The sequence below is a fragment of the Silurus aristotelis genome, assembly GCF_946808225.1.
Source record: "Silurus aristotelis genome assembly, chromosome: 25".
Lineage (NCBI taxonomy): Eukaryota > Metazoa > Chordata > Actinopteri > Siluriformes > Siluridae > Silurus > Silurus aristotelis.
The window spans coordinates 18,810,649-18,833,148 of NC_139598.1; the positions used below are offsets into that span (position 1 = coordinate 18,810,649).

The window sequence follows — 22,500 nt, forward strand, 5'->3', positions numbered from 1 at the left end:
CATAAATTGTGTGAAAAATGATTGGTGGTAAATTGTTGACAGTGGGCGGGGCTTAGCGGTCCTCACTAATGTATTACCAGTGATATTTGATCTTTCTCACTGCTTCTGCTGTTTCTGTGTTCTGTTCGGGAGCCTAGGTAGGGAGTCCCATTTATTTAACCCAAATCTTCTGTTTATGTCAATTTTATAAGCTATGTTCAAACTGGATTAGTTTTCTGAATGTGTGTGTGTGTGTGTGTGTGTGTGTGTGTGTGTGTGTGTGTGTGTGTGTGTGTGTGTGTGTTGCAGGACAGGGGGTCAATCGAATCACACAGTATGTGCGATCTCTGTATTAGTGAAAGAGGTGGGCGTGGCTTTACCATGTTCATCACACACACTGATGGTTTGATTTAAGTGCTTGTGTAAAAGGGGTGTGGCCAGGTTTAATTATTATCAGGTCACATGACCATCATACCAGTTCAGTGTACCTGCACTTCAAGCTCAGGAATTACGTTACACATCTACATTGAAAACTAATCCTGTCTGAATAGGGATTGAGTAGGAAACCGTCTTCCCTGCTTAGGCAACGAACACAAAATAAAACCAGTTTTGTAATCCTGAGAGGGGTTTATAAATATATATATACATGTGAAGATGTGTGTGTGTGTGTGTGTGTGTGTGTGTGTGTGTGTGTGTGTGTGTGTGTGTGTGTGTGTGTGTGTGAGGGAGAAAGAGTTCTTACGAATTTGCCACGTGTGAAACGTTTATGAGAATGTCAGCATGATGTTGGTCACGTTCCAGTTTTGAAAGAAATGAAGGATCCTTGGAAGAGGGACACCTTCATCGTCTTCATGGTCTTCATGGTGAATGGAAATATTTTTAAGTCTGACGGTGTGTTTATTACTCACACACACACACACACACACACACACACTCTTAAGCTGTCCAACAACACATGTACAACATGAACACAATGCCATGTAGAAAGTTTAGGAAACTATTGGCACCCCTCTCTAATCCACCCAGTCATGTGACCAGACCAGTGCAGATACAATGCTGTGGTTTATTTTCATTACTACACTGTCACGTGTGTGTGTGTGTGTGTGTGTGTGTGTGTATATTGTATTTACCAAGAAAACTGAACTGCATTTGTTTTGTTTTTACTCGCTTCTGACTCGAAGTGTTCTATATTTTTCTATTTTGCAAGCTGAATTCTAATGGTTTTATTTATAGAGAACAGAAATGATCTGCCAGTACGAGACGACTGTAAGCCTGAAATGAGTCAATATGTGTAGAAAAAGCATTGATCATCTAATAAAGAGAAATATTCTATAAATGTGCAGATATTTAGGAAATCACTCACTCACAAAGATCTCCAGCAGGAATGTTTGCATGTTCTAATGGAGTGGAATTTCATACGACTGAAATCTGTCATGTATGTAATCATACAGAGAGAAAGAGATGCTGAAGGTCAGGTTTTTGTGAAATATTATGTTGAATGTTGAAGGTAAGAGGAAAGTTTACTGGGAAAAAGATGAGCGTTAGTCATGTTCAACATCTCCAAAGCTGAACAACATGGTGGACGTGTGTTGTTCAGTCATGTCTGCACAGTGCCAAGTGTCCATAATGTTTCCTTTTCAGTGATGGATTTTTGAAACTGCATCTCCACAGGTTCCTATCCCTGTTCTTTGGAGAACCCCCTTTCTCAACACTGTAGTATCGACCTGCTCTACACACACTACTGGCTGTTCAGCCTGGCCTGTTGAAGCAGAAAAACTATTTGAGTTTCTCTCTGATCGTGGTCAGGAATATGAGGAACATGTTGATTTAAAGTGTGACTTATGACTGGGTAGAAGGGAAAGAAAGCCTGCAGAGGCAGGCAGAAGAATGGAATAGAGGGGTGCCAATACTTTTGTGCAGCATGATGTCAGAACTATGGTTGGAAATTGCCTACCTATAGATTGAATATAAATCTTTAACATTCTTGAAGTTCGAATGTGTTTCCTGTTAAACACAATAACAACAATAAGGAAATGTGTGTTAGACAATAGAAGTGTATTATTTCATCTGAACAGTGTCTTTAATGATGTCAGAGCTCAGAAGGTCAAACCGTTGGAAGAAACCATGACTCAGGGAGAACCCGTCCTTCTCAACTCTTTATTCGGAATCATTCATCCTGGATCTGAAGTTTATCCTGGGAATTCTGGGCACAGGACAGGAAAATTCACCAAGGACTGAATGGCATTCAGCAGTTCATGGAAGGGCAACACACACACACACACACACACACACACACACACACACAGCTAGGGGCAACAGCTGTAGATCTTTAGAACATTAATCTGCTTAATGGTCTTTATTACTACTGAAGATATTTTCACATCAGATGAACAGTAAGCAGTAGAAGTTCATTGTAGTGAGGATGAACATCACACGTGTGTGTAGTGTTACTGATTCAGACCTCTGTTCTTCACCCCGTGTTTCTGCTCAGTGTAGTTCCTCAATCTGTAAATTGGTTCTCTGTAGTTCCTGTAATTTTCATTCTCCACAATATCTTATATATAAGTCATAAACTCGTGAATGGAGTGTGAAAGCTGCACGCAACACACACACAAATGATATGTCCATATATCTTAACTACTTACATGTGAATGATTTCCACGTATCTTATGGAACTATAATGTACAGTTTTTTAATTTCAGTTTTAAATAAAATATATATTTATCATAATTTAGTTGGATTTTTTTCAATGGTGTAGTTACACAGAGGTGACCAGCAGAGGGTAGTGTAGTGTTTTCAACGCTTAAATCTCTATAAATCAGATTTCTGTCAGGACACCTTTCAGGTGAAGAGAAGAAAAAGCATACAGCAGTAAATAAGAAGAAGAAGCCGGAGGCTATAAACACACTTCAGGAGCAAGTCTTCTGCAGGATTGCACATAATGACCAGTATCTTAATTTACTGCTGAATGGGCGGGGCCTTGCAATTAAGCAGTGACGTCACCCCGCCTCAGGTGACTTAATTGCAGCAGCGTCTTAACCTCCGTTTCATGTTCTTTTGAAGTTTTTTTTTTTCCTTCCCGGTGAAGCTTCCAGCTTTTGTGGAGAAGTCAGACAAGAGTGTGTGTGGAGCTGAAATGGGTGGCGCGCGGCTCCTCTACTCTCTGCACGTGCGTGTGTTGAGTTTACTGGGGTGTGTGTTGGTTGTAGCTTGGAGAGGAGATGATCAGAGATTCAGCACCATCACGTCACCGGAGCAGGAGCTTTACATGGAACCAGGGCCGGAGATCAAGGAAGGTGACTTTATCAATCATCCTCCTCCTCCAACCAGCATCACACCTCCTTATCTCCTCCTGCCCATGTTCCACCATCAGTCCTCTCCTGCTGTCTCGAAGGAGCTCTTCAGTCCTGTAACCGGAAGTAGGGTGTTCCCCAGCGCGCTCTCTTATATTTTAATCCCACAAAAGCTCCAGACTCACATCCAGGTCACTCCTGTCAATAATAATCACGGAGTGGAATTGTGGTGTGGCTACAGCAAGATTACTGTTCGAATTAACCTGGATGTGCTGAACTTCCGGAGCTCCGCCGCTTATTTCCGGTTGGGAACATGTCCGGCGTCACGTGCTGACGGTAGCGTGCTGTATTTCCGGTACAACCTGAATGAGTGTGGAAGTTCGATCTCGGTAAGAAAAGATCACGTGTGTGTGTGTGTGTGTGTGTGTGTGTGTGTGTGTGTGTGTGTGTGTGTGTGTGTGTGTGTGTGTGTGTGTGTGTGTATATTAAAGTGAAAGGAAGCAGAAACACATAAAAGAGAAATGAGTTCAGGCATAAAACTGCTGTGAATAAAAAAGCATTAATGTTATTGCTCAGTGAATGTTGTCCCATTTCTAGCAGCTATAAACGCTCGTACCCTCACCCTCCTCTCGCTCTTCTGTCCTAAAGTCTGAAGACTTTGTTACAGCATCACTTGACTGACTGACACTGGAGACTCCTTCCATACATCCTGAACAAACATCTCCTTACACAAAACATGAAGGAGCCGTTACTATGGAAACGAGAACGTATCAGAGCGCACGCGAAAATATAAACCTGTATTCCAGTCAGAGTTCATCACCACCGAGCAAAACATCTGTTCTGCAGCCTGGAGGTCCAATAAAGTTCTAAAGTCTGTAAATGATTTCGGAGCTTCTGGTTTATATCGTTATCATCTGCTAGTCAGTAAAATCCGACTAACGTTCCAGTGCTTGTTAGCAGGACGTGTGTGTGACGTGTTGTGAACTAATCGAGATCTTTTGTTTGTGTAGGTAGTAAAGGGTCAGCTTTTGTACTCAAACGAGGTTGTGTACAGGCCGGAGAATCAGGGGTCCGTGATCAGAGCCGTGCCGCTGAAGCTACCCGTCCAGTGTGTGTACGATCGGTAAGAACCTCCACACCACAGGAACCCTGAAGAACATCAGTTTCATTCTCCACAGATTTTAATTTGTGTTGGTGTTTAGGTTTATTTATTGGATTGAAGTTTATTTACACTAATGATTATGAAATTTTTCCTCCAGATTTTATTATTCGTATAAAATTGGATTTCTGCCGGAGTTTCGTCTGCGGTCATTTAGAAAGACACTGTCCAGGAAGCAGGTCTTCAGTGTGTCTCTGCGTAACGGTGAGATCACAGTTCACCTTTACACAGGTTCAAGATTTACTTTCTGTAATCGTGTGTGTGTGTGTGTGTGTGTGTGTGTGTGTGTGTGTGTGTGTGTGTTTCTAGACAAGTGGGAGGAACTCCCAGAAAACACGACTTACGTCCTCGGGGAGCCTGTGTACTTTGAAGTGGGTGTAGACGTGATCTCGGAGGACAGCAGTGTTTACGTTGAGGCCTGTCACGTTACAGCGAGTGAGGATTCCAGCTCCACCCAGCATTATGATGTCATCAGCAACTTTGGGTAATCCGGCATGGCGTTTTACTTCCTGGTCCAGACGCCGTCGCTACGACGTTTTTGCTCACGTTTTCCTTTCGTGCGTGTTGTAGCTGCATGGTGGACAGCATGCGGACAGGAAGTCGGTCACGCTTCGTCTCCAGGCAGGAGAACGTCCTGCGCTTTTCGCTCGACACGTTTTCCTTCTCAGAGGAGGAGTCAGAGGTTCAAACATTTTTAAAACATTTGAAATGCAGGTTGAATATTTGACTCTGTGCTTCATTCTAATGGATTGTGTAAGAAATGTTTATCGTTAACACACTGACTCCTGTTTGTGCGTCTGTGATCAGCGTTTTTATCTGCACTGCACTGTTGCGGTTGGAAAGTCGTCTGCGATCGTCTCAGCGAAGTCCTGCACCTACAGCGAGTCTGAACACCGGTGAGATACAGCACATTTACTCCACACTGCTGAAGATTCATATAACAGCAGTTCCAACATCTGTGCAGCTATAAATCAATGGTTTGTATTAGAATGAAACAGTTTCTATAGTAACGGCTCTTTCACAGGGACCTGTTCTGTATTTCCTGTTTTGGATCTGAGAATGAAGCTTCTCCGTCTAAAACTAAACATTTTCCAAAGAAATCACAATCACACTTGATGCAAGTCAGCGTTTCATCCCCCTTTAAAAAACAAAACAAAAAGGGATCTGAACCCTGACATTAATATATGAGGTGGTGTCATCAGAAGATGGCAGCATAAGGCTTGCACAGTCACAGGGAGCACCGAGCTTCATAACCCAGTGTGCTAAAAGACATGGTGGTGTGTACATGTGCTCAGAACAGCTCCAGCTCCGGGTTAGGGTTAGGGTTAGTGACCGGTGTGACCGATCTGTGACCGGTGTGCGACCGGTCACAGATCTTCTCCTCGCACGTGAGTTTCTCACCAGAAACCACGTGATCTTACTTTCGCACTCGCTCTACTCACCTGATTTGGCTCCTGGGGACTTCGCCCTCTTCTCGAAGACGAAGCTCAAATGTCGCCGTTTTGACTAAAGACTTCCAGGACATGTTCCAGAAGAATGCTGGAGGAGCTGTATTGCTGTGTGAAGGGATTTTGAAGTGGAAACGTAGATAAATAAAGTACTTTCTTGTATATGGAACTCGTGACTGTGTTTAAACAGATCACATGACTAACAAATACATAAATATATGATTTATATTTTTCTCCTTCAGTCCCACACGTCCCCCGTCTCCTCAGCATACCGATTTTAGTTTCTCTACAAAACATGGAGAAAAAGAGGCGATCAGGAGTGTGTGTGTGTGTGTGTGTGTGTGTGTGTGTGTGTGTGTGTGTGTGTGTGTGTGTGTGTGTGTGTGTGTGTGTGTGTGTGTGTGTGTGTGTGTGTGTGTGTGTGTGTGTAATAAAACAATGTTTCTGATCAGGTGGGAGGAGCTGGATGGAGACGCTGCTGTTTGTAGCTGCTGTAACTCTGAGTGTCTGCCTGCAGGGTTCAGTAAGTGTGTGTGTGTGTGTGTGTGTGTGTGTGTGTTTATATAATCACTATTATACAGCACTATTTTATGATCTCGTGATTTTATACAATAATTAGTTTAGATTTTTAATTGCAATAATCTATAAAATATCTGTTTGAGGTTTTAAACTCTTTGTGATTCAGTATAAAAGGAAACGGATGAATTTGTGGCCCTGAGTGTAAATGTACATGATTAAAGGAATAAATGTTGAATTGGGTATAAAATGTATCTGTATGTAAAAATGGATTGTTTGAGTTTAGAATCTGATCAGAGTTTATTACTAAATCAGACGCCTGTGTGGTGTTTCGTTTGGTCTGATCTCAGCAGCGTCCCGCATCGAGCAGTTCCTGGTGAGCAGCAAGTCATGGAGCTTCATTCACAATGTTTCCTCTAAAACATCTGAGGAGTTTCTGAACACGGTGCCCGGCTTCGTCCTTTTACATCATCCTGAGGAGTCCCACAGGGAGGAGGAGGAGATATTGGCAGGGGAGGAGTTAGAGGAGGAAGTTCTGGTGGGTGTTGTAGACATGGTGAATGATGAAATAAGTGATGAGGGGGTGGTGGAAGGAAAGAAAGCTGGAGATAAAGAGAAGGAAAAAGATGTGCAGGAAAACACACTGACTCGGTGGAGAAGTTCTCTGAAGGAATCTGGGAAAACAACGAGTATTTGAAGAGGAACACGGTGCTGTTTGTCCCTGCAGCCAGGATGAACTTTGAGAGTCCAAGGCGATGCTCCTGAGATTAATAAGGTGGAGAAAAAGATCAGTCTCCACATCCTGCTTCACAACACCACTCCTCAATTGGAAACGTCACATAAACCAAAGTCTTCTTGTAGTTGCTCTGAGATTTCTTTCTGTTTTTCTCTTCAGCATTCCTGTTGGAGAAATAAAATCTTTTGGACTTTATGATGAAAGTTCTTCTCCATGATTGAGTTTATCATCAGAGCCAAGTGTCATTAATAAATACAATTTACATTCATTTAATTATAATTTTTTTTTAAAAAGTGGGTAGAGTGTGTGTGTGTGTGTGTGTGTGTGTGTGTGTGTGGTGGAGTGTAGGGGTGGTGGAGTGTAGGGGTGGTGGAGTGTAGGGGTGGTGTAGGGGTGGTGTGTGTGTGGTGGAGTGTAGGGGTGGTGTAGGGGTGGTGGAGTGTAGGGGTGGTGTGTGTGTGGTGGAGTGTAGGGGTGGTGTAGGGGGGGTGGTGTAGGGGTGGTGTAGGGGGGGTGGTGTGTGTGTGGTGGAGTGTAGGGGTGGTGTGTGTGTGTGTGGTGGAGTGTAGGGGTGGTGTAGGGGGGGTGGTGTGTGTGGGGTGGAGTGTAGGGGGGGTGGAGTGTAGGGGTGGTGTGTGTGTGGTGGAGTGTAGGGGTGGTGTAGGGGTGGTGTGTGTGTGGTGGAGTGTAGGGGTGGTGTGTGTGTGGTGGAGTGTAGGGGTGGTGTGTGTGTGGTGGAGTGTAGGGGTGGTGTGTGTGTGGTGGAGTGTAGGGGGGGTGTGTGTGTGGTGGAGTGTAGGGGGGGTGGTGTAGGGGGGGTGGAGTGTAGGGGTGGTGTAGGGGGGGTGGAGTGTAGGGGTGGTGGAGTGTAGGGGTGGTGTAGGGGTGGTGGAGTGTAGGGGTGGTGTAGGGGTGGTGTAGGGGTGGTGTGTGTGTGGTGGAGTGTAGGGGTGGTGTGTGTGTGGTGGAGTGTAGGGGTGGTGTGTGTGTGGTGGAGTGTAGGGGTGGTGTGTGTGTGGTGGAGTGTAGGGGGGGTGTGTGTGTGGTGGAGTGTAGGGGGGGTGGTGTGTGTGTGGTGGAGTGTAGGGGTGGTGTAGGGGGGGTGGAGTGTAGGGGTGGTGTAGGGGGGGTGGAGTGTAGGGGTGGTGGAGTGTAGGGGTGGTGTAGGGGGGGTGGAGTGTAGGGGTGGTGGAGTGTAGGGGTGGTGTAGGGGTGGTGTGTGTGTGGTGGAGTGTAGGGGTGGTGTGTGTGTGGTGGAGTGTAGGGGTGGTGTGTGTGTGGTGGAGTGTAGGGGTGGTGTGTGTGTGGTGGAGTGTAGGGGGGGTGTGTGTGTGGTGGAGTGTAGGGGGGGGTGGTGTGTGTGTGGTGGAGTGTAGGGGGGGGTGGTGTGTGTGTGGTGGAGTGTAGGGGTGGTGTAGGGGGGGTGGAGTGTAGGGGTGGTGTAGGGGGGGTGGAGTGTAGGGGTGGTGGAGTGTAGGGGTGGTGTAGGGGTGGTGTGTGTGTGGTGGAGTGTAGGGGTGGTGTGTGTGTGGTGGAGTGTAGGGGTGGTGTAGGGGGGGTGGTGTGTGTGTGGTGGAGTGTAGGGGTGGTGTAGGGGTGGTGGAGTGTAGGGGTGGTGTAGAGGTGGTGTGTGTGTGGTGGAGTGTAGGGGTGGTGTAGGGGTGGTGTGTGTGTGGTGGAGTGTAGGGGTGGTGTAGGGGTGGTGTGTGTGTGGTGGAGTGTAGGGGTGGTGTAGGGGTGGTGTGTGTGTGGTGGAGTGTAGGGGTGGTGTGTGTGTGGTGGAGTGTAGGGGGGGTGTGTGTGTGGTGGAGTGTAGGGGGGGTGGTGTGTGTGTGGTGGAGTGTAGGGGTGGTGTAGGGGGGGTGGAGTGTAGGGGTGGTGGAGTGTAGGGGGGTGGAGTGTAGGGGTGGTGTAGGGGTGGTGTGTGTGTGGTGGAGTGTAGGGGTGGTGTGTGTGTGGTGGAGTGTAGGGGTGGTGTAGGGGGGGTGGTGTGTGTGTGGTGGAGTGTAGGGGTGGTGTAGGGGGGGTGGTGTGTGTGTGGTGGAGTGTAGGGGTGGTGTAGGGGTGGTGGAGTGTAGGGGTGGTGTAGAGGTGGTGTGTGTGTGGTGGAGTGTAGGGGTGGTGTAGGGGTGGTGTGTGTGTGGTGGAGTGTAGGGGTGGTGTAGGGGTGGTGTGTGTGTGGTGGAGTGTAGGGGTGGTGTAGGGGTGGTGTGTGTGTGGTGGAGTGTAGGGGTGGTGTGTGTGTGGTGGAGTGTAGGGGTGGTGTAGGGGTGGTGTAGGGGGGGTGGTGTGTGTGTGGTGGAGTGTAGGGGTGGTGTAGGGGTGGTGGAGTGTAGGGGTGGTGTAGAGGTGGTGTGTGTGTGGTGGAGTGTAGGGGTGGTGTAGGGGTGGTGTGTGTGTGGTGGAGTGTAGGGGTGGTGTAGGGGTGGTGTGTGTGTGGTGGAGTGTAGGGGTGGTGTAGGGGTGGTGTGTGTGTGGTGGAGTGTAGGGGTGGTGTAGGGGTGGTGTGTGTGTGGTGGAGTGTAGGGGTGGTGTGTGTGTGGTGGAGTGTAGGGGTGGTGTGTGTGTGGTGGAGTGTAGGGGTGGTGTGTGTGTGGTGGAGTGTAGGGGTGGTGTGTGTGTGGTGGAGTGTAGGGGTGGTGGAGTGTGGGGGTGGTGGAGTGTAGGGGTGGTGGAGTGTGGGGGTGGTGGAGTGTAGGGGTGGTGGAGTGTGGGGTGGTGGAGTGTAGGGGTGGTGGAGTGTAGGGGTGGTGTAGGGGTGGTGGAGTGTAGGGGTGGTGTAGGGGTGGTGTAGGGGTGGTGGAGTGTAGGGGTGGTGTATGTGTGGTGGAGTGTAGGGGTGGTGTGTGTGTGGTGGAGTGTAGGGGTGGTGTGTGTGTGTGGTGGAGTGTAGGGGTGGTGTGTGTGTGTGGTGGAGTGTGGGGGGGGGGGTGGAGCGTAGGGGGGGGAGTGTGTGTGTGTGGTGGAGTGTAGGTGTGGTGGAGTGTGTGTGTGTGTGGTGGAGTGTAGGGGTGGAGTGTGTGTGTGTGTGGTGGAGTGTAGGGGTGGTGTGTGTGTGGGTGGTGGAGTGTAGGGGTGGTGTGTGTGTGGGTGGTGGAGTGTAGGGGTGGTGTGTGTGGTGGAGTGTGGTGGAGTGTGGTGGAGTGTAGGGGTGGTGTGTGTGGTGGAGTGTAGGGGTGGTGTGTGTGGTGTGTGTGGTGGAGTGTAGGGGTGGTGTGTGTGGTGGAGTGTGGTGGAGTGTAGGGGTGGTGTGTGTGGTGGAGTGTGGTGGAGTGTAGGGGTGGTGTGTGTGGTGGAGTGTGGTGGAGTGTAGGGGTGGTGGTGTGTGTGTGTGGTGGAGTGTAGGGGTGGTGTGTGTGTGTGTGTGGTGGAGTGTAGGGGTGGTGTGTGTGTGTGTGTGGTGGAGTGTAGGGGTGGAGTGTGTGTGTGTGTGGTGGGTGGGTGGTGGTGTGTGTGTGTGTGTGGTGGAGTGTAGGGGTGGTGTGTGTGTGTGTGTGTGTGGTGGAGTGTAGGGGTGGTGTGTGTGTGTGTGTGTGTGTGGTGGAGTGTAGGGGTGGTGTGTGTGTGGTGGAGTGTAGGGGTGGTGTGTGTGTGTGTGTGTGTGTGGTGGAGTGTGGGGGGGGGGGGGGTGTGGTGGAGTGTAGGGGGGGGGGGGAGTGTGTGTGTGTGTGTGTGTGTGTGTGGTGGAGTGTGTGTGGTGGAGTGTAGGGGTGGTGTGTGTGTGTGTGGTGGAGTGTAGGGGTGGGTGTGTGTGTGGTGGAGTGTAGGGGTGGTGTGTGTGTGTGGTGGAGTGTGGGGGGGGGGGGGGTGGAGCGTAGGGGGGGGAGTGTGTGTGTGTGTGTGGTGGAGTGTAGGTGTGGTGGAGTGTGTGTGTGTGTGGTGGAGTGTAGGGGTGGAGTGTGTGTGTGTGTGGTGGGAGTGTAGGGGTGGGGTGTGTGTGGGGTGGTGGAGTGTAGGGGTGGTGTGTGTGTGGGTGGTGGAGTGTAGGGGTGGTGTGTGTGGTGGAGTGTGGTGGAGTGTAGGGGTGGTGTGTGTGGTGGAGTGTAGGGGTGGTGTGTGTGGTGTGTGTGGTGGAGTGTAGGGGTGGTGTGTGTGGGGAGTGTGGTGGAGTGTAGGGGTGGTGTGTGTGGTGGAGTGTGGTGGAGTGTAGGGGTGGTGTGTGTGGTGGAGTGTGGTGGAGTGTAGGGGTGTGTGTGTGTGTGTGTGGTGGAGTGTAGGGGTGGTGTGTGTGTGTGTGTGGTGGAGTGTAGGGGTGGTGTGTGTGTGTGTGTGGTGGAGTGTAGGGGTGGTGTGTGTGTGTGTGTGTGGTGGGGTGAGGGGTGGTGTGTGTGTGTGTGTGTGGTGGAGTGTAGGGGTGGTGTGTGTGGTGGAGTGTAGGGGTGGTGTGTGTGGTGGAGTGTGGGGGGGGGTGGTGGAGTGTAGGGGGGGGAGTGTGTGTGTGTGGTGGAGTGTAGGGGTGGTGTGTGTGGTGCAGTGTAGGGGTGGTGTGTGTGGTGGAGTGTGGTGGAGTGTAGGGGTGGTGTGTGTGTGTGTGTGTGTGTGTGTGTGTGTGGTGAAGTGTAGGGGTGGTGTGTGTGTGTGTGTGGTGGAGTGTAGGGGTGGTGTGTGTGTGTGTGTGTGGTGGAGTGGTGGGGTGGTGTGTGTGTGTGTGTGTGTGTGGTGGTGTGTAGGGGTGGGTGTGGGTGTGTGTGTGTGTGGGTGGAGTGTAGGGGTGGTGTGTGTGTGTGTGTGTGTGGTGTGTGTGGTGGGTGTAGGGGTGGTGTGTGTGTGGGTGGGAGTGTGGGGTGGTGTGTGTGTGTGTGGGTGTGGGGGGGGGTGTGGTGGAGTGTAGGGGGGGGGGGTGTGTGTGGGTGGGTGTGGTGGGTGTGTGTGGTGGGGTGTAGGGGTGGTGTGTGTGTGTGTGTGGTGGAGTGTAGGGGGTGGTGTGTGTGTGTGTGTGGTGGGTGTAGGGGTGGTGTGTGTGTGGGTGTGGGTGGAGTGTAGGGGTGGTGGTGTGTGTGTGTGTGTGGTGGAGTGTAGGGGGTGGTGTGTGTGTGTGTGTGTGGTGAAGTGTAGGGGTGGTGTGTGTGTGTGGTGGAGTGTAGGGGTGGTGTGTGTGTGTGTGTGTGTGTGGGTGTGGGGGGGGGGGGGTGTGTGTGTGTGTGTGGTGTGGTGGAGTGTGTGTGGTGGAGTGTAGGGGTGGTGTGTGTGTGTGTGGTGGAGTGTAGGGGTGGTGTGTGTGTGTGTGTGGTGGGGTGTAGGGGTGGTGTGTGTGTGTGTGGTGGAGTGTAGGGGTGGTGTGTGTGTGGTGTGTGTGGTGGAGTGTAGGGGTGGTGTGTGTGTGTGTGTGTGGTGGAGTGTAGGGGTGGTGTGTGTGTGTGTGTGTGGTGGAGTGTAGGGGTGGTGTGTGTGTGTGTGTGTGTGGTGAAGTGTAGGGGTGGTGTGTGTGTGTGTGTGTGTGTGGTGGAGTGTAGGGGTGGTGTGTGTGTGTGTGTGTGTGTGTGTGTTGCTTCTTCATTGTTGGTCAGTTTCAGTTTGCTGAATGAAATTTATTTCTGCTTCAGTGTTCGTGGTGAAAAAATAAATTTAATTCACTTTAACACGCGTATAAAAGAAGATAAAATATAGAACTGAACTGAGAAACAGTAAAATGAATGAATATTATTCTCTATTCTGAATAAGTGTTTATTAAAGAACAGCATGAGAATGAGAGTAAACGCGCTTCATGCACGAGCCTGGTGTTTAATCACTGATACATGAACTGAGGCTCGATTTAGTTTTTACTTTCACACAGAAATCAATAATAAAAGGCTCTGGTGGTAATTAGGACGTGTGTGTGTGTGTGTGTGTGTGTGTGGTATTAATCCTGAGTAAATGATCACGTGCAACAGGAAGCAGTTTCTCAGCTCGAGCTGCTGATGCTAGTTTTCTTCTCCCGCGCGCGCGCCAGGTGAGTTAATTGTGAGATTAATTAAGGCGGAGGGCGTGGTGCATTGTGGGATATATCTCCCGCGCGTGGGAAAGCGCGAGCTCCTTTGGTGAGTGGATGTTTCTCGGATTGCTGCTGTTCGGTTATGGGGCTCGTGTTCGTGTTTATGGCTTTGTTTGGTACATTTGCGCGCGCCGCCGGTTCGGCCCCTCTCCCCTTCCCCGTCCCCACACCGGATCCGGTAATGGGCGGAGAGTACGAGGGGCTCGAGGCTCCGTATTTACACCTGCCGGTGTTCCTGCACTACAGAGCGCCGCGGGTGGATAAGCGTCACTTCTCACCGGCGCACGCGAAGAGCCGCGAGACGATGCCCGAGCGCGTGCGCCGCCTCCTCCTGCCGGAGCCCCGGCGACGCCCGAAGACGCGCGCGAGGCCAAACGGCCCGGTGAGTGTCGCGTGCAGCGCCAGGGAGATGCGCGTGCGCGTTCACACGCCGAGCATGGGGGCCGGCGGCGGCCGCGTGCACGTGAGGCTGGGCTCGTGCGACGTCAGCAGGAGGAGCGAGCAAAGTGTCTTCTTCCAGTTCGAGCTGCACGAGTGCGGAACTCTGAGACGCGTAAGAGCTTCACCTGCAGCATCTTCATCACCGTGATGATGATTATAAAAGTCGTTTGTTGATTGTACACATTTCCAGCTTTAGAGAAATCAACATATTTCTCATTCACCTTGAGTGACCTTTCATGTGTTTTAGATCTTTGAGTTTAGAGTTCAGATTATTTATTCATTTAAAAAACAAACCAATAATTTGATTTTACTCTTAAACAAGTTCAAAACATAAACAACAAAATAATATTTATTAACTACAGCACAGAAAAATCCCCAGAGTGGCACAGGCCTGTGGGTCAGGAGCAGATTGTGGAGGTGCTGAGGAGGTGGTCTGAATGTGGTGTGTTTAAGGAGGTGGTCTGGATGTGACGTGTTCATGATGTGGTGTGTTTAAGGAGGTGGTCTGGATGTGACGTGTTCATGATGTGGTGTGTTTAAGGAGGTGGTCTGGATGTGACGTGTTCATGATGTGGTGTGTTTAAGGAGGTGGTCTGGATGTGACGTGTTCATGATGTGGTGTGTTTAAGGAGGTGGTCTGGATGTGACGTGTTCATGATGTGGTGTGTTTAAGGAGGTGGTCTGGATGTGATGTGTTCATGATTCCAATTTATAACCAAATCTTTTCCACCTTCTCCATCCAGTGATCAGTAACTCGAATAATTTTTAGTGAAACTCCTTCCTGAATAGTTCAAACACATTTATATCATTCACACACAATCTTCATCTGAGACCCTGATGAGAGAATCTTCACCAGTCTGAGCTGCTCTCACTAAAAAAAGACCCACATGGAGGCACAAGAGTTTATTCCACATTGTGGCTGGAACTGTTGTGTACGTATTTCACAGGCGTGTGTAAGCAGGGTTTGTGTTTTCCGGGTTACAGGTTTGGGATTAGGAGTTCCGACCTGTTGTGAAGGTCCAACATTTTTCTGTTGGAAAGATGAAAGTGAAGAGAAGAGAATTGTTTCACTAAACAGCGAGGAGATGAACAGTGTTGTTCTGTGACTCGGAGCGAGACACAACTACCCTCACATGATAAACCATCATACAGCGCAACCTACACAACACACAATCACTACACAACACAAATACACTGACAGTAAAAGAAAAACATTGAAAGTATAATTCACTTTAGTTCTGAGTGTAATGATGTCTCCTGTATGTTCTGTGCCGTGAGGAAACACATTCTCTTTCATTTTGTTTAAACAGATCATAAATAATACGGTTGTTTACTCCAACATGCTGTACTACACCTCTGCTGTGGGTGTGTCGGGTTCGGAGATGTTCTCTGTACCTGTGCAGTGTCACTTTAACAGGTGAGTCTGATCATCTCCCTCACAAGCCCAAAATATAAACCCAAGCATTAGCGGAATCGTGAGCCTCGTGCTGATTGGTCGGTTACAGTTGTGTGGGTTTGGATCATTTTGTGTTTAAGTTCTGCTGATGTTCGTGTTCCGTTTCCTGTCTCCTCTCAGGTTCTACTACTCGTATAAGATCGGCTTTGTGCCGGCTGTTGAGAGGTTAAAGTACTTCAAACCCATGAAGACGAAAGGCAGCGTCACGCTGACGGCCTGCGATGGTAATGACCATGAATCATGCCACGTTTCTGAAACGTTTTCCTCTGACGTGTTAAACGGCTTCTCGATGTTTCAGCGCAGTGGAACAGACTCTCTCCCACTGAAGGCTTCATCATCGGGCAGCTGATGTACTTTGAAGCTGAAACACTCTACGTGCCAGACAGCGAACGCTTATTCGTCCATTTCTGTCACGTGACTACGAACAGCTCACGTGACTCCTTGCCGCAGATCAACATTATCAATAACTACGGGTAATAAACCTTTCCAAATGCACCGCTTTCTTTCATGGAGTTAAAGGCTGAAGGTTTATAGCTGAGCTGCTGTGCTTTTTATGTTCTTCAGCTGTTTGATGGACAGCATGAGGAGCAGCCAGTCCAGGTTCATAAACAGCAGCAAGAGGAACGTGGTCAGGTTCACCATCGATGCCTTCGTCCTGCAGGGAAAAGTGCAGAAGGTATAGAAACTTTCATGATCCTGCGGTTTATCTCAAAGACTTTCTGCTTCTCCTAGGGGACTCCTTCCATAAACATTTAGATGCTCTGTTCACGTCCTGGTGAACGAGATGTTTTCAAAACGATGATGGATAATAATGAGCACGTTAATATAAAGCTGTTCTTCAGAGAATTGACTAATCCAGAGTAGGTGGAGCCTAAAGCAGTGTATGAAATATTTACATTTGAGGGAATCTAAAAAAAAATACAGAAAGTTTTAAGATTGTTTCAAATTGTAGCTTTTTTTATTGCAGTATTTGTTTATACACTGTGAGATGTCCATCAGAAGCTCCGTTCCAACAGAGACGTCAAAGTTGTGCAGCTATGACCAGCAGGAGCAGAGGTACGACCCTGAAACCTCGTCCTCACATTGTGTTTATGCAAATTTACCACTCTTTAGTATTCACCACTGTTTTGTTTATGTATTAGGTGGGAGGAGCTTCACGGTGAAGACTCGGTGTGTTTGTGCTGTGACTCTTACTGCGTCCCTAAGATGACAAGTAAGGACCTCACACCCACACACCTCACACACAACCTCACCCACCTCACATCCCCACCCACCTCACATACAACCACCCACCTCACACCCCCACACAACTCACAACCCCACCCACCTCATATCCACACCCACCCACCTCACACACAACCACCCAACTCGCACCCCCACCCACCTCACACCCAACTCGCACCCCCACCCACCTCACACCCAACTCGCACCCCCACCCACCTCACACCCAACTCGCACCCCCACCCAACTCGCACCCCCACCCACCTCACACCCAACTCGCACCCCCACCCACCTCACACCCAACTCGCACCCCCACCCACCTCACACCCAACTTGCACCCCCACCCACCTCGCACCCAACTCGCACACTAACACACCACGCACCCACCTCGCACACCCACCCACCTCGCACACCCACCCACCTCGCACACCCACCCACCTCGCACACCCACCCACCTCGCATACCCACCCACCTCACATACCCACCCACCTCACATACCCACCCACCTCACATACCCACCCACCTCACATACCCACCCACCTCACATACCCACCCACCTCACACACCCACACACCTCACATACCCACACACCTCAAACACACACACACACCTCACATACCCACCTACCTCACACACCCACACCCCCACACCCCCACACACCTCAACACAACACTCACCCCACCCACCTCAAACACAACTCACCCACCTCACACCCACCTCACTCTCACACCAACCTCACACACCTTACACCCCCCCACCTCATACCCCTACCTATCTCACACACCCACCCACCTCTTTCACACCTTACACACTCATCACACACAAACCAACTCGCGCACACACACAAACCCACCTCACCCACTGATGGGTTTGAGCTGCTTTGAAGTACATGGGTAAGAACATGCAAATGCAAATTGAGGCTGAAATCCAGCTGAATAGTGAGCTAGCTGTAATACTTGTGGATATTTGGCTTAAAAAAAGAAAATTGATCGCTTAGTGGTGAAGGTGCTGGACTTTGGCTCAGAAATTTTTAAATTCAAATCCCCAAACTGGAACTCTCAGGGCCCCTGAGCAAGGCCCTTAACCCCTGAGCTGCTAAATGTATATCTGAGCGTTCCATGAAATGCAGATTAATGGTGATATTTTTTGTGTGCAGCACTGATCCAACCTTTGACGAGTGAATTTGGGACTTTAGTGGAGCAACACCCAGAGGGAAAGAGTAAAAACCCAACACAGAGCATCACGGAAATCTTCACCCCGAAGCCTGAACAGAAACTTTTTCTGTCTGACAGAGATTACGGAACAACCAGTCTGGAGAGGACGTTCGCGTCAGAGCATGGGGATGGAACCGTCACACCACCGAGAGAACACCTGCTGGAGAGCGAGAACGAACTACTGATGCCAGATAGTGAGAGAGGAGTACTGACGCAGGAGAGTGATCATGGAAAGATCACACTGGAGGATACACCTACACCAGAGGTTGAGCAGGGATTACTCACGCCAAAGAGTACACGCAAAACGCTCATGCCAAATAGTGAGCACAAAATACTGATACCCGATGACGAGCATGGAGAGATCACATGGGGAGAAACACCTACACTGGAGAGCAAGCACGGACTGCCGCCGCCAGATGGTGAGCACGGACTGCCGCCGCCAGATGGTGAGCACGGACTGCCGCCGCCAGATGGTGAGCACGGACTGCCGCCGCCAGATGGTGAGCACGGACTGCCGCCGCCAGATGGTGAGCACGGACTGCCGCCGCCAGATGGTGAGCACGGACTGCCGCCGCCAGATGGTGAGCACGGACTGCCGCCGCCAGATGGTGAGCACGGACTGCCGCCGCCAGATGGTGAGCACAAAGATCTACTGCTAAAAAGTGAGCAAAGACCAATGATTGTAGATAATGAGCATGTAATACTGACTCCAGAGGACAAGCATGGAAAGACCACACCAGAGACTCCGCCCACACTGGTTGGTGTGTATAAAAAACTGCTGCCAGATTCTGAACGTGACTCACTGACGCCAGATAGTGAGCACAGAAAAGCTGAAACATTCGCTCCTTCTGCAGAGCAGAACCTAATCGCACCGGTGTACAAACACGCAGAGCTGCAGGAACCTTACAGGATATTCGAGGAAGTGTTTGGACTCAGCTGAGGAGGAAAAACTCAAAACACCATTCACTTGATGGCAATAAAAAATAATCAGAAAAAAGCTTGTCTTATTATTGGTGTTTTTTAGTTGGTGTTTTAAAGTCTGATTTTATTCCAATCAGGTCACATGATGAACCGATTAAACATCAGGTGTGGCTCCTAAATGATCCTAATAAGTCCTGCAGATGGAGGCTCCTGAGATAGACCTTCAGATTTAACATTGGATGGAAATGGCAGATTTGCACTGCAGTGTTTGTCTCGCTCTCAGTCATGGACTGTGTGAATTGTAGGAACATTGGAGAACATCATATTTTTTATTCTCATTAGGGGGTCACCACTGAGGATCATCTGCCTCCAACAAGCATTAAGTATACTAAATAAGAGGACTAGATAAGCACATTCGCAGCAGAGAAAAGCAGATAAACCAGTTCACATCGAATACAAAACTTCTCTGATTCTGTATGAAAGTTAGAGGAGGTACAGTTTCTCCGATGTCACCTCATAAACCGTCCGTGTGGAAACATTTACAAGAATATTTTTTCGTCATGCTCTATGTTGAGTTTGGTTGCACTAATAATAAACTTAATCTAAAAACTTAATTTAAGGTTTACATTTACAACAGATACAAATGTATGAATAATCGTGAGTTAACTCGTGACAATCATGTGATTAATTACTATCAAATATTCTAATCAATTGACAGCCGTGATATTAATGACGTCTATTTATCAGCGTGACACTTAAACAGGTAATAACTCCTTTTTATTAAAGCACAAACTTCTTTACTTTAACTTGAGTGAAAAAGTGCAGTCAGAACTTTTACTTTTACCAGAATCTTTTAAAACTCGAGGTTCTGCACTTCTACTGAGTGAACGATGTTGAACCATTCGGGGAAAAGTGTTTTTACTTTTATTTATAGTTTTATTTTTGTATTTTATTTATATATATATATATATATATATATATATATATATATATATATATAATTTTATTTATTTATTTATTTTTTTCATTTGTTTATTTATTTCAGGGGAGGGGGTGTTGAGTTGCTCTGTGTTCATGTTCTGTGTGTGTTTTCAGAAGGTAATCATCAAACAAATCAAATTATTGAATGTAACTGAACAAAAACTTCTCAAATATCCAACCTTTATTTATAAATGTTTTAGGTAAAAAAAAAAAAAAAAGAAACGGGTGTAAATTAATTGTATTCGTTGCTGGAGCTGCCTGTGGTTTTCTCCCTTTTTCTCTTTGTGAGTAAATGATTGTGTTCTGCTTCACGTTGTGTTTTGAATCCTATAATTACTATTTACATAATAGTGACCACAAGGGGGCGACTTTCACCCAAGAAAATGTGAAAACCTATAACCACCAGATGAACACAATCAGTGGATAAAACTTGTCATAATCAACTATTATTTAATGTCAAAAATATCCATCATAACCACTCCAGTTTGTCTCTTATTTCTCTTTTACAGCTAAAATGGAGCTTCCAAATTGTGTAAATCCAAAATCTTATCTTATTGTGTGGTCTAATGAAAACACTTAGGTCTCAGATTTAAAGTTTGATGAATCAAATTACACTCCAGAGAATTTTGCCTTCAGTCTGATTTGTTCTGATCAGTACCTCAGGACTGTAAACTTCTAGCATCTTTTAGCATTTGTTGCTCACATCTCATCAAATGACTGTTTAAAACCATGATATGCCTGGATCAAGGAATTACAGGTGTCCAGTTCATTTCTCTTTTGTGTCTCTCTTGAATTTCTGATAGAGAAATAAAATAGACACAAAGGCCCGTATGGTTATTCTTCGAGAAACAATCGACGTCCTCCAAATTTCCTAAAATACAAACTATATGTTACTGGAATGAAATACAGTGGTGTAAGATTGTTGTTTCTCTCACACTTTAAAGCTGATATTTAAGGTGCAGTGCCAAAACCTGTATATGTTATTGGCTGGTGTAAATGAAGAAGGTCAGACCTCGAAACTGTAAGGGGTTTAGCCTTTGGGATTTATAGGTAAAAAAAATTCATGTCAGTGAGATGAAGACAAACACAGCAGTCTGATTAGTTTTGTCCAATCACATTCCAAAGCTGAGATCTGACCATTAAAACTACAACTAAACCACAGTTTGGGAACCTTTTGCTGATGATCCCTGTGTTTATATTCTGTAGGTGATTTATATTCAATCAGTGTGACATCAGAATTTATCATATACAGTGAGGAAAATAAGTATTTGAACACGCTGCTATTTTGCAAGTTCTCCCACTTAGAAATCATGGAGGGTCTGAAATTGTCATCGTAGGTGCATGTCCACTGTGAGAGACATAATCTAAAAAAAAAATCCAGAAATCACAATATATGATATTTAAACTATTTATTTGTATGATACAGCTGCAAATAAGTATTTGAACACCTGAGAAAGTCAATGTTAATATTTGGTACAGGAGCCTTTGTTTGCAATTACAGAGGTCAAACGTTTCCTGTAGTTTTTCACCAGGTTTGCACACACTGCAGGAGGGATTTTGGCCCACTCCTCCACACAGATCTTCTCTAGATCAGTCAGGTTTCTGGCCTGTCGCTGAGAAATACGGAGTTTGAGCTCCCTCCAAAGATTCTCTATTGGGTTTAGGTCTGGAGACTGGCTAGGCCACGCCAGAACCTTGATATGCTTCTTACAGAGCCACTCCTTGGTTATCCTGGCTGTGTGCTTCAGGTCATTGTCATGTTGGAAGACCCAGCCTCGACCCATCTTCAATGCTCTAACTGAGGGAAGGAGGTTGTTCCCCAAAATCTCGCAATACATGGCCCCGGTCATCCTCTCCTTAATACAGTGCAGTCGCCCTGTCCCATGTGCAGAAAAACACCCCTAAAGCATGATGCTACCACCCCCATGCTTCACAGTAGGGATGGTGTTCTTGGGATGGTACTCATCATTCTTCTTCCTCCAAACACGTTTAGTGGAATTATGACCCAAAAGTTCTGTTTTGGTCTCATCTGACCACATGACTTTCTCCCATGACTCCTCTGGATCATCCAAATGGTCATTGGCAAACTTAAGACGTGCCTGGACATGTGCTGGTTTAAGCAGGGGAACCTTCCGTGCCACGCATGATTTCAAACCATGACGTCTTAGTGTATTACCAACAGTAACCTTGGAAACGGTGGTCCCAGCTCTTTTCAGGTCATTGACCAGCTCCTCCCGTGTAGTTCTGGGCTGATTTCTCACCTTCCTTAGGATCATTGAGACCCCACGAGGTGAGATCTTGCATGGAGCCCCAGTACGAGGGAGATTGACAGTCATGTTTAGCTTCTTCCATTTTCTAATGATTGCTCCAACAGTGGACCTTTTTTCACCAAGCTGCTTGGCAATTTCCCCGTAGCCCTTTCCAGCCTTGTGGAGGTGTACAATTTTGTCTCTAGTGTCTTTGGACAGCTCTTTGGTCTTGGCCATGTTAGTAGTTGGATTCTTACTGATTGTATGGGGTGGACAGGTGTCTTTATGCAGCTAATGACCTCAAACAGGTGCATCTAATTTAGGATAATAAATGTAGTGGAGGTGGAGATTTTAAAGGCAGACTAACAGGTCTTTGAGGGTCAGAATTCTAGCTGATAGACAGGTGTTCAAATACTTATTTGCAGCTGTATCATACAAATAAATAGTTTAAAAATCATACATTGTGATTTCTGGATTTTTTTTTTTAGATTATGTCTCTCACAGTGGACATGCACCTACGATGACAATTTCAGACCCCTCCATTGATTTCTAAGTGGGAGAACTTGCAAAATAGCAGCGTATTCAAATACTTATTTTCCTCACTGTATATCAACATATTGGACAAAATAATAAACTCTTTCATCTCTAAAACACCCCACATTTATATATGAATATGATGGAAGGAGAGAGTGTGTGTGTGTGTTTGTATTAATTTGTTATTCACAGAAAGTGGATTCTGTTTGGAAATGAGTTTATTAGAGGGACAGCGCATGTAGGACGTTTTGGAGACAAGGTGAGGGAGGTGAGATTGAGGTGGTTTGGACATGTGCAGAGGAGGGACATGGGGTATATCAGTAGGAGAATGCTGAGAATGGAGTGTGTGTGTGTGTGTGTGTGTGTGTGTGTGTGTGTGTG

The 22,500-nt window shown here is 47.6% G+C and overlaps 3 protein-coding genes across 6 annotated transcripts in view; 2 read left to right on the forward strand and 1 right to left on the reverse strand.

Annotated features, from left to right (window-relative positions):
- LOC310719501 (beta-1,4-galactosyltransferase 3) overlaps positions 1-22,500 on the reverse strand; it is a 389,210-nt gene that overhangs the window by 179,766 nt on the left and 186,944 nt on the right. The gene's annotated exons all lie outside the window — the stretch shown is intronic.
- LOC310719492 (zona pellucida sperm-binding protein 3-like) lies at positions 3,068-7,326 on the forward strand. Of its 4 annotated transcripts, none has more exons than XM_083529283.1 (8): positions 3,068-3,661; positions 4,283-4,395; positions 4,532-4,635; positions 4,741-4,915; positions 5,002-5,113; positions 5,239-5,327; positions 6,332-6,402; positions 6,746-7,326. In XM_083529283.1, exons 1-8 carry the CDS (start codon positions 3,116-3,118, stop codon positions 7,090-7,092), a joined length of 1,557 nt encoding a protein of 518 aa, XP_083385409.1. In that variant the 5' UTR covers positions 3,068-3,115; the 3' UTR covers positions 7,093-7,326. The 4 variants fall into 4 exon arrangements, with proteins under 4 accessions (XP_083385409.1, XP_083385410.1, XP_083385411.1 ...); XM_083529284.1 differs by having other exon boundaries at positions 6,749-7,326; XM_083529285.1 differs by having other exon boundaries at positions 5,002-5,145; positions 6,746-6,909.
- LOC310719489 (uncharacterized protein) lies at positions 13,103-18,435 on the forward strand. Its single transcript, XM_083529273.1, has 8 exons — positions 13,103-13,655; positions 14,854-14,960; positions 15,120-15,223; positions 15,298-15,472; positions 15,564-15,675; positions 15,967-16,055; positions 16,142-16,212; positions 17,377-18,435. Exons 1-8 carry the CDS (start codon positions 13,185-13,187, stop codon positions 18,372-18,374), a joined length of 2,127 nt encoding a protein of 708 aa, XP_083385399.1. The 5' UTR covers positions 13,103-13,184; the 3' UTR covers positions 18,375-18,435.